Genomic DNA, 12,270 nt, shown 5'->3' with positions numbered 1-12,270 from the left:
GTTACCTTTAACTAACAGAGATAATTAGTGTAACAGATGCTACGTTTTTAGATTATTCGTTAATTATATTTTATTAATTTATCAAATTAGATTTTTACTTAACAGTAAAGTGTTAATGTAGAAAGCTCAGAACTTCTCTGATACTAAAAAAGAATTAGAAATATTATATCTGTCATGATACATATAATATACATGTACCTTTACATTTTAATTTTGTATATACCTATATATACATATGATATACATGTACCTTTACACTTTAATTTTGTATATACCTATATATACATATGATATACATGTACCTTTACATTTTAATTTTGTATATACCTATATATACATATGATATACATGTACCTTTACATTTTAATTTTTTATATAGCTATATATACATATGATATACATTTACTTTTACATTTTTATTTTTTATTTTTCTATATATACATATGATATACATGTACCTTTACATTTTTATTTTTTATTTTTCTATATATACATATGATATACATGTACTTTTACATTTTAATTTTGTATATACCTATATATACATATGATATACATGTACCTTTACGTTTTGATTTTGTATATACCTATATATACATATGATATACATGTACCTTTACGTTTTGATTTTGTATATACCTATATATACATATGATATACATGTACCTTTACATTTTAATTTTGTATATACCTATATATACATATGATATACATGTACCTTTACATTTTGATTTTTTATATACCTATATATACATATGATATACATGTACCTTTACGTTTTGATTTTGTATATACCTATATATACATATGATATACATGTACCTTTACATTTTAATTTTGTATATACCTATATATACATATGATATACATGTACCTTTACATTTTGATTTTTTATATACCTATATATACATATGATATACATGTACCTTTACGTTTTGATTTTGTATATACCTATATATACATATGATATACATGTACCTTTACGTTTTGATTTTGTATATACCTATATATACATATGATATACATGTACCTTTACATTTTGATTTTTTATATACCTATATATACATATGATATACATGTACCTTTACGTTTTGATTTTGTATATACCTATATATACATATGATATACATGTACCTTTACGTTTTGATTTTGTATATACCTATATATACATATGATATACATGTACCTTTACACTTTAATTTTGTATATACCTATATATACATATGATATACATGTACCTTTACATTTTAATTTTTTATATACCTATATATACATATGATATACATGTACCTTTACATTTTGATTTTTTATATACACTTGTATCTTTATACATACATGTATACACTTCAAGACTCTTCTCATCACCTATCTGTGTTAGGATTCTTTATTTATATTTTCTTTTGTGTATCGATAATTAAAACCAAAAAAAAACAAAATCTTTTTTTTTCTTAATTTATTTACTTTTTTTATTTTGTCTTTATTATTTTTCTCTCTGTTTTTTTATTTTTTATTTATCTATGTAGTTTTTTCCAAGGTTTGATTTATTCCAACCTCCATTGTATACATAAGATGTGACATTTAACACTAATGAACCGTCACCAAGATTATGATTGGGTAGACCAGTGAGTTGAAGCTGTAGAGAAAGCGTATACAGACCAAAACCCCAACACTTACATTACAATTGGAGTCCGTGCTCTCGACCGTACTCACAGTACACTGCTGTTTACCCTTAGTGAGAGGGGAGATAACTCCATCATTAAATTGTTGATCAAGTCACACATGACCGTATGATGACAACTGATACATATACTTGTTTGTGTTTACAAAACAGTTTTACGTTATAAATGGAAAACTCTACATGGAATCGTAACAAAATCTCATTTGAACATTTTGAACATAATCTGTTTCAAGGGACGTAACTCTTATAACTATGGAGGATTTTAACCCTGTCAGAAAGTGTTCTAATAGAATGATTATTAGTTTATATTTGACCTGCTAGCTGTTACTAAATCAATTTTCCTAAATGCTGTTATTTCTATCGCAAAGGTAATCAAAATTTCCAATGAAATGTTCATACAGAGTATGTTATAAAATGTTATAAAATAAACTACATAAAGCAATGCAAGTGTCTTAATTACAGTTCATACTCTATCGGACGGAGGGGAGGTAACTCATGAAAATCATAAATATCTGTTTCTGAAAAAAAATATAGGATTCTGCAATCACAAGATGAAGGGGAAAACTTCATCTACATGTTACGTATTTGCCTGTGCAGCTTAGATACAAATATTCCTTTGAAGCAGAAACAAATATCTAGAGTTGAATAAATTATTTCTAGAGAATGAAATATTAACAATGCATCCTGGGAAAAGAAAAATTACTTTAAATTAAATTAATTAATTCTCATACAAGGGGAGATATATAAAGTTATCCCCCAATTGTCACAAACAGGCCCACGGAGCTGCTCACCTTTTGTCCGTACAGATCTTCGTAATCTGTGGGGCAATGGAAATTTAAATCCTGCCTCCATTGGTCCATAAGTGTGGATTTTGTAAAATCCGATGGTGATTCTGTTTTCTCGCGTTTTTTAATTTCAGTGTTACTGTCTGTTTCAGCATAGGAGTCTGAAATAGAAACGGTGCTTACAAAACTAACAAAAGCTCGACAGTGTACACACTACATACTTGGGGGACAGTTTCACAATTATTTTTGTTGCTGTAAATAAAATAGTAAGATTTAGATAACATAATAGTTTATTATTGGTGTTGAGGGGGGAAGAGGAGGGGGGTACTTAAATGATATCAGGAGCTTTCTTTCATTTAAAGATAAGATATTTTTTAAGTAGAAAAATAATTTACAGTTAAACAGCAGAATTACATGATGACATAGTCGGACATCAACTCTCAATAGAAATGTATCTGTTCCAAGGGAAGTAACTCTAGTAATAAAAGAGGAATGTTCACAATGTAACAAGGACAATATTCTCTAAAATTTGTTTGAAATCTTTGGTTATAGACAGAATTAAGTGTTGTTCTGTAAAGAATTGATAAAATTAATTTATTCAGATTCATATCTGTGTGAGAAATATCTCTCTGTATCCCAGAAAAGCTAAACGTAATATACCAAAGCAGTATCTTCATTCTAGAGAATTTCTACAAGGGAAGACAAATGATGACATATTCTACTGTGTAAACATTAGACACAAACACACGAGTGTTAGCTATGTGTGACAAGACACAACTTTTATCTTACACTTAACATTGTTGCATCTGCATATCATTTTTTTTCTCTTATATATCAAATTTTTTTTTTTTTTAAATATCAATTTTATTATTTATAATTACTTTTGATACAATTAAAGTTTTCAATTAATCTTCAATTTCATTTGATAAAATTTTGAGAATATTACATTAGCTTTTGTATTGATTATGAAATTAAAATTAACTAAACTGCAAATGCAAACATAACTAAGGATTTGTGACTCACAGCTCCAGCACAATTCACATTCAAAATAAGCGAAATATCTAAAAAATATTGTATAAAAGTGTTTCTATGGTTACCTGAGTCTGAAGCCTTGTATCTATGGTAAATGACAAAGACAATGACGATGAGGAAGATGAGAGCAACGCCTCCAACAATACCTCCTATGATGTAAGACAGCGGCAGGATATCTGGAAATCAAGGGAGGAAACTCTTTATAATCAAGGGAGGTAACTCTTTATAATGACGGAGACGAAGCTGTAGTTTATATAGAAATCAATATTGTGTAGGATATATCCAGACTGAGTACAATTATAACACTGTGGAGTGAGTATCATCTGACATAACATGGTAATTAGGATGAATAATGGCTTACCACCAAATTAGTCAGGGTTGGCGCATTAGGAGTGAGATAGTCGGAGTGGTTTGGTGCGCGACGGCGACAGGAGACAAAATTCCGTGCTAAGTTTATAATTATGTGTTAATAAGTACACGACTTCTCCTGATGGGGCTTATTGAGGAGTTTTACTGAATTACTGTGATTAGACATGGTCAGTAACTCACACAGAAATGTATAGAGGGACTAAGTTGATCAGATTGTGTTTAGGTTTACAGATTACACAGATTCAGTTGACATGGCAACCTGTCATAAACAATGGATGGTTATCCTAAAAACACAGGATAAGTTTACATTGTTCCTCCGATCACAGATCTATAGATCCTATATATACCTTTCTCTAGCAGTGTAATGGTGATGTGATCCGACCCCCGGGCGTTCTCCACACTACAGATCTATAGATCCTATATATACCTTTCTCTAGCAGTGCAATGGTGATGTGATCCGACCCCCGGGCGTTCTCCACACTACAGATCTATAGATCCTATATATACCTTTCTCTAGCAGTGTAATGGTGATGTGATCCGACCCCCGGGCATTCTCCACACTACAGATCTATAGATCCTATATATACCTTTCTCTAGCAGTGCAATGGTGATGTGATCCGACCCCCGGGCGTTCTCCACACTACAGATCTATAGATCCTATATATACCTTTCTCTAGCAGTGTAATGGTGATGTGATCCGACCCCCGGGCGTTCTCTACACTACAGATCTATAGATCCTATATATACCTTTCTCTAGCAGTGTAATGGTGATGAGATCCGACCCTCGGGCGTTCTCCACACTACAGTTATACTGGCCGAAGTCACTCTCCTGGACTTGTATGATCTGTAACATGTGTTTAACCCCATCAGCCAACGGATCCTCCGTCTCCGAGTATCGGCCAGATTTGGCGTAGACAATCTCAACATTGTTTCTCTCCCATTTTATTTTGGTAGGGGCGGGGACCGAGCGGACTAGACATTCCAGTTTAGCGCTCGCTCCTGTGGCTGCGTACTGGTTCTTGTTGCTTAAGATCTTTGGTGGTCCTTAAAAAGATATTAACATGATTAACAATTATTGAAACTAGGAAACAAAGGAATAAAATTGTCACAGGAAAACAATTTGTTTTTCAGTTTAAACGTGTCCTTGAACTTGGTAAAATAGTGTCCTTAAACTTGATGTAATTGTGTCCTTTATATTGGTACAAGTTTGTCCTTGAACTTGGACTTAATATGTCCTTGACCTTGGTGAGATGACCTTTGCCTTCGACCTACCTTTCTGTAGCAGTAAAATTTCACGGCTGACCTCGTGGAATCCAGCCACCAATGAAGTTGCGGTACAGATGTATGTGCCAAGGTCACGGGCCTCGACCTCAGGGATGTGTAAGGAAGGCGACGTACTTATAGGGTTATAGTAATCCTGCTTAGTCCACAGAATGTTTGGCTCTGGGTTTCCCTCGGCATTACAAACCAATGTTGCTGGGTCACCTAGATCTACCGCTACATGCTGTGGAGCTCCGATAAATCGTGGACCATCTGTCGAAATATCAAGTCAATGAATAGTAGATTCTATTTCTCATTTCAATCAAGTCATGGGATTATTACCAGACATGGGCTTATTACCAGACATGGGATTATTACCAGACATGGGCTTATTACCAGACATGGGATTATTACCAGGCATGGGCTTATTACCAGACATGGGCTTATTACCAGACATGGGCTTATTACCAGACATGGGCTTATTACCAGACATGGGCTTATTACCAGACATGGGATTATTACCAGACATGGGATTATTACCAGACATGGGCTTATTACCAGACATGGGCTTATTACCAGACATTGGATTATTACCAGATGGACAGATTGCTGGATAACAATGGTACAGTTCCATGCATATAACATTTCTCTGTTACTTTCTGATTTTATCATGTTTGGTTTAACGGAAACCTAAAATAATTTTAATTCCCAACAACATTTCTATCCATGGATCACTCACATTGTATGTGAAGTATTTCGTTGGCGCGGGTACTGCCGACTGCGTTTGAGCCCTCACACGTAATCCTCGACTGATGGAAGTCACGTTTGATCGACGGAATGTCCAGGTAGTTCTGATTACTCCCTGCGATCACCACTCCGTCGTGAAGCCATCTAAAGTACAACAGAATAATGTAAGCCTCCAAAATGATACATAAATTATCTCTCGTAAAAGCTACGACTATTTTTCTTCAAAACGATGATGAATGTAGCATAATATCTGTACAATATGTATTTATGTTCAACTCAGAAAAAAAGAATATATTTTTTAGGAAAATTGAGACTAACACCACTTCATGAATCAATTCTTTTTAAACGTACCATATTTGATTTTCATGTTTTTTTTATCTATCATCTATCATGACATGTGAGACCGTACACTTACTTCCATTGAATGTTGTATGGATTAGCCGTCCCCGTACACGTGAACCGGACATAGTCATACTCCCGAATCTGACGACTGATGTTGTGGGCCATAGTGAGGCTGGGCGGATCTGTCAATGCAATCAAAACAAAGGAAATATAAAACATATTAGGCCTAGTGAGGAAAAAAATTTCCTGAACTTTGAATTATGTCAGCAAGTTTTTCCTTCCAATAAGAAAATGTTTTACATATCCTTCAAGTTATATTGGAATTAAATAGGTTACACAATTATATTAGGCTTTATAGATTTATAGATCTAACGGTAAACTAAACTAGATTATACAATAAAACAATTGAAAAGTGAAAGGATAAAGGGTTATTTCATTTGAGACAGTTGTTTTGTCTTTAAAGCTTTGAGAACTGTCAGATACTTACATTGTACATCTAAGATGGCGTGAGCTTTATACGGCTGTCGCAGGGCTGGGTTGTTTGCTCGACACTCTATCTTTTTCCCAGCATCCTCTTTTGAGGCGACTATGGTGACAACACTGAGTGTATCTGCACGTTTGTTGGCCTTTGTCATCGTGCGTGAGAACACGTTATGAGTGATCCGTACACCCTCCTGGTACCATGTGATCTCTGCCCCTGGCTTCCCATTGTTTGCCTGGCATGACACATTTGTCGGTGAGCCCTGAATTACAGCGATGGTTGACATATCTCCCATCTGTGGAGCGTCAGGAGGTACTGTAAACAGTAATTTGTTACAGATGTTCTGATTAGTTAATAATGAAATTTTGCATGCTGGGAGTAAGATGAATTTGTAACATAAGGCTATGATTAGTTAAGAGCTGATAAGCTCTTTTTATATTACACTGTATATAAATAATTGATTATAATTGTATATTTTTGATCATGTATGTCTATTAATTAAATACTGAAACAATTTTGACGTCCAGCTCAAGAAGAAAAAATAGCTTACTTTGAATTTGATAAAAGACATTGTCACATATATTCTGATTGGCCAGTCAAAGTTGCTTACATTGTTACAGTAATTCTGATTGGCCACAGCCAAAGTTATCTATGTTGGTACAGTAATTGTGATTGGCTACAGCCAAAGTTATATACATTGATACAGTAATTATGATTGGCCAGTCTAGGTTACCTACATTGTACATTAAGAGTGATTTTGTTGGTGATGATTCCCTGCGTCTGTTCGGTGGCCGTGACCTGACAGCGATACTCCCCATCATCCTCCAGCTGTACATCAACAATCTTCAGGTTGTACTCCTCTACAAGTACACAAAAATAGTCACTAATTATTCTCAATCAATACTCACTAGATAATGAATTAAAAACAATACTCACATATATGTAACCACCTACTGTTTTAACTTTTTTATTCAGAGTATCACTGACTCCTATAATTAAGTGTGACTTGTTTGTTATTAATAAGGGGAGAGCAATCTTCCTTTATTTGAGAGGCTATTTTGAGAGTTACCTCCCTTGTGCCATTAAATTCTCTATGAGAAAATCTTTTGCTTAGACACATTTATATCCACAGAATATGTAGCAATTCAGATTTCCTTGAGTCTATATACCTATAGTTAGCTATAGTCCATATCAATAAACATGCAAGCTGTTTGGGTTTTTATTATACCTATAGTCCATATCAATATACATGACAAACTGTGTGGATTTTTATACCTAACAGTTGTTACAGTACATAATTCATCATCAGTATGAGTTACGATAGGAAATTCAAATCTTTAACCTTCGGATCAATATCACATCGTACATAAGATACATTGTGTTGATAATTTGATATGTAATATAGTAACACAAATAACAAAGACAATTTTATGACTTTCATTAAGATAATTTCATTTGTGTTGCTAAAGATTGATATAAATACAAGGAATATTGTTATCTGTATTATTGTTATATCATTGTTGCATGGGTAAACCATGAAAGTTTTCATCCATGAAATACTTTGAAGGTTCCAAACCACAAAACAATGTACACACAAACATCCCATGTTTTACAATATACCTATGATAAATTTTAATTGGTTGTTAAGCATCATAATCAGACAGGTATGTTTTTGAGAGAGAAATGGATTCCTTTATTGAGGGTATAATATCGATACTGGAAACATATACTGAGAGACATTGTTTACTTTAGATGTTTACTTTTGTTAAGACATAACAGATATGTTACAGAACTGATATGATAAAAAATTTCACCAAAAGAGTTGAAGGAATTCTTCTCTTCTAACTTTCACAGTCACAGTAAGTTCTGAAGATCATATACATGTACATTGTAGCTGTGTGAGGTTTTCAGGGGTTATTTACAGTGAATGCAAACATTCTGGTGACTGAGAATATAGGTTTATATACTAAAACACTCTGGTGACTAAGATTTAAGGTTATATATTACTAAAACACTCTGGTGAATAAGAAATTAGTTTAAATACTAAAACACTCTGGTGATTAAGAATTTAGTTGATATACTAGAACTCTCTGGTGATTAAGAATTTTGGTTAATATACTATATATGTGTTGGTTATCGTATGGACCACTCGACAGGATACAATGATGAAATGTAGTGTATTCATACAATATTGATACCACTAGTATTACACCATGCACTATCATCGATAAAACCCCCAAAACATACCAGTGTACAAACCATGGTCTCCATAAACAGCGCTCAACATGACATTTTTCGAAAAACCTTTTCTTCCATTTCATTAATTTTTCAAACATTTGAGTATTGACTTCCTCCCAGGACAGGATATGATAATGTTTAGTCAACTATTGAAGATTGATTCCTTTCATTTTGTTACCTTTTTTATTTTTGCCATAAATACTCAGACCATTCACTAAGCTCGTATTGACGACCATATTGTCCTCATACTGCAATGATTTATAGATTTTTTCTTTAAACTAATTCATTCAACCGTATTTAAAGATAATTTTAAATGTACGATCAACCGTGAATATGTTTTTTTTATGACCAACATTTGTAAAAAGCTAATATGTTTGTAATGCCTTACAATACCATTTGTAAAACTGACCAGAGTTAGGCATTAATATCCTAGTATTGACAAGAGTTAGGCATATAAAATCAACATTGTAATTATTGACATGAGTTAGGTATAATACCTTAACTACTGGGGCAAAACTAAGGAAGTGAAATAAATATTCCTAGTATCTATGGCAATTGTCAGTTACTTTAGTCTATAAAAAGGAATTGCTCTACCAGATTTTTACTTAACTTGGACACAATGGATCAGGTACAACATTCTGTCTAGCTTATATTTACGGAGACGAAATCAAAAACAGCTTGTGATAACCCAGAACAAAAGAAAGAGTGAAATAAGAAACAACATAAAAGTCAAACAGGACTATAAAAGAGAATGTTTTATATATCTATCTTACAGTTTTACTTTCTAAAAAAATGTAAGCAAAACACATGTACATATACAGACCGATAGATCAATTTATCTCCAGGCAGGAAAACCAATAAAAATCAAAAGTCCTAGACAGAAACTGTTGAGAGTGTCACAAGAGACATCGGTGGGTGGAAAAAAAGTCTTAAACTCAAAATTAGTCTGCAGCCGAGGGGCTTAGAGTCCTGTAAAACCTGGCCTCGACACGGAAACCATACATTTAAATTAATAAGTGATAAACTACACCAAAAACAAAACCTTTTATCTTATGACTTCAGTTTTGTGCATGAAATTCATCCAAGCTGGAAGATACATCCCTATAGGTTCGTAACTAATTGGATGTTTGTAAACCTTTTATTGTTTCAGATGTCAAAGGTTTATCCTCTAACAAGGGAGATAAGCATTAACAAGGACACTGACTTCAAACATTTGTTCCTCCGAGGTCATTTACACTCCAGTAACAACGCAGGAGGGCTACAACATCACCCAAATAAACATGAAAAAAATCCATCTTATTAATCATAAAAAGAACCTCATCCTGCAGTTTTGAGCATTGTTTTTGAAAAGTGCTTTAGTAACAAGATTTGAAAAAAAAAATAGCATTTTCCATTGTGAACATTAAAAATGCTTACAGGAAACAGTTAAATTTGATAATGAATATTTATAGTGTATCCAAGTTTATATAGTTAACCTCAATAAAATATAAACATCTATACAAAGAAATGTGAAACGTAAATGAAAAAAATAGGTTTTAAAATGTTGGCAATGGTGTCTGATAAATTAGATATGTACTTTATGTATCTCCTTTCTGTAAGAGTTCCACATTATGTACTTTATGTATCTCCTTTCTGTAAGAGTTCCACATTATGTACTTTATGTATCTTCTTTCTGTAAGAGTTCCACATTATGTACTTTATGTATCTTCTTTCTGTAAGAGTTCCACATAGAGTAAAGTGATATGTACTTTATGTATCTCTTTTAAGTAAGAGTTCCACATAAATCAACCCGTATAAAGATAACAGCTAATTTGACTTTGGTTTTTAATCATGACATTTAATATAATGGCACATACTGTTTTAACCAAAAAAAATCAAAAAAAATCCTGAAGCATTAAATAACCTAAAGTATTTATCCACAAATATGCCCCTTCTTCATTTTTGCATTAATTATCATCTAAAAGTGGTTCACAAATAAGGCTAGCTAGCTCTCCAAATTTAGTACTAAACTTTAACACTAGGAGAGGGAGTTCATTTGAGAATAAATATGGTACTAAATGTTTACACTAGGGAAGGGGGCTTATTTGAGGATAAATATGGTACTAGAATTAAAGAAAGAGAACTCTTATAAACCACAGAAATCAACCTTACATATTCCCTTAATTGAACGCAGGAAAGAAAGTGTAGCCCCGGAGGTTCTAGTTATAATACATCTGACAACCCACGACTCTTTATTTACCCACATCACACTTTTCAGCTGGGGTCAGTCAGTGTAACTTAGTCAAATCTCCGTTATGTAATTACATACAGCGTGGAAAAATACTGACATGTACAATTCTAGTGCAGGCGAAAAAAATTAAAGCTGCTTATAAATCACTCTCAGTTAGTGTTACTTAAATTTGTTACACATGTGAAATTCCGATTTTTTATAGGTATATTTATTTTTTTTACTGATGGTGTTGTAATAGTAGATTGAAGTCTTGAAGTGGAATCGACATATGTCATCATTGATTGCCTGAAGATCTTTCATGAATGTTTATCAATTATAATCGGAATAGCAAAATTTTGTCATTTTTATTTGAAATATGGAAATCTGGGTACTGTGGCCAAGAAAGTTATTCGGAAATTTCCTTGAAACAGTTTTCAGAATTCCTGGGAAGTTTCGGCAGCAAGCTGTTCTGACGTGGCTTCTGTGTTTGCATGTGGAATTAGTTCGTGTCAGCTATATATATTCAACAACTTCTATTGTCACGTGTAAAAATTTTAACAAATAATTACGATGATATGATTAAAATTGTTGTCGTTTATACACCTGTATTTTAATGTGTACAGACACAGATTAGTACTATCATCACATGTTTAATGTGAAATAAGTACGAATGGAATCGAGATTCAAAGACACAAAGTCTAATTAACGGAGCATGCCATACATCTGCACGTAAGATTGGATTATAACGTAATCAGCGTTAATGTGAGTTAATTAAGGAGAGATGTATAATTTACCATAGATCTCCCCCTTATATTGTATTAGTTTACCATAGATCCCCCCCTTATATTGTATTAGTTTACCATAGATCCCCCCCTTATATTGTATTAGTTTACCATAGATCCCCCCCTTATATTGTATTAGTTTACCATAGATCTCCCCCTTATATTGTATTAATTTACCATAGATCCCCCCCTTATATTGTATTAGTTTACCATAGATCTCCCCCTTATAATGTATTAGTTTACCATAGATCTCCCCCTTATATTGTATTACTTTACCATAGATCTCCCCCTTATATTGTATTAGTTTACCATAGATCCCCCCCTTATATTGTATTAGTTTACCATAG

At 33.0% G+C, this 12,270-nt stretch overlaps 1 protein-coding gene across 4 annotated transcripts in view; it reads right to left on the bottom strand.

The window, feature by feature from the left end:
• The window catches only part of LOC117340282 (kin of IRRE-like protein 1), a 378,740-nt gene that overhangs the window by 24,800 nt on the left and 341,670 nt on the right, over positions 1–12,270 (bottom strand). For 3 of the 4 annotated variants that reach the window (XR_004535419.1, XM_033902047.1, XM_033902048.1), the window contains 9 exons: positions 7,432–7,554; positions 6,701–7,009; positions 6,287–6,395; positions 5,864–6,015; positions 5,137–5,397; positions 4,612–4,908; positions 3,561–3,671; positions 2,470–2,624; positions 1,675–1,728 (listed from right to left, as the gene is read on the bottom strand). Coding sequence is in view for 3 of the 4 variants with exons in the window: in XM_033902047.1 (XP_033757938.1) it covers positions 1,675–1,728; positions 2,470–2,624; positions 3,561–3,671; positions 4,612–4,908; positions 5,137–5,397; positions 5,864–6,015; positions 6,287–6,395; positions 6,701–7,009; positions 7,432–7,554 (1,571 nt within the window). In the remaining variant the exon portion in view is untranslated. The remainder of the gene's footprint in view (positions 1–1,674; positions 1,729–2,469; positions 2,625–3,560; positions 3,672–4,611; positions 4,909–5,136; positions 5,398–5,863; positions 6,016–6,286; positions 6,396–6,700; positions 7,010–7,431; positions 7,555–12,270) is intronic. The other variant, XM_033902049.1, reaches the window with a different exon arrangement.

Source organism: Pecten maximus, chromosome 13 (genome assembly GCF_902652985.1).
Source record: "Pecten maximus chromosome 13, xPecMax1.1, whole genome shotgun sequence".
NCBI classification, from domain to species: Eukaryota; Metazoa; Mollusca; class Bivalvia; order Pectinida; family Pectinidae; genus Pecten; species Pecten maximus.
This window is presented reverse-complemented; position numbering and strand designations above follow the sequence as displayed.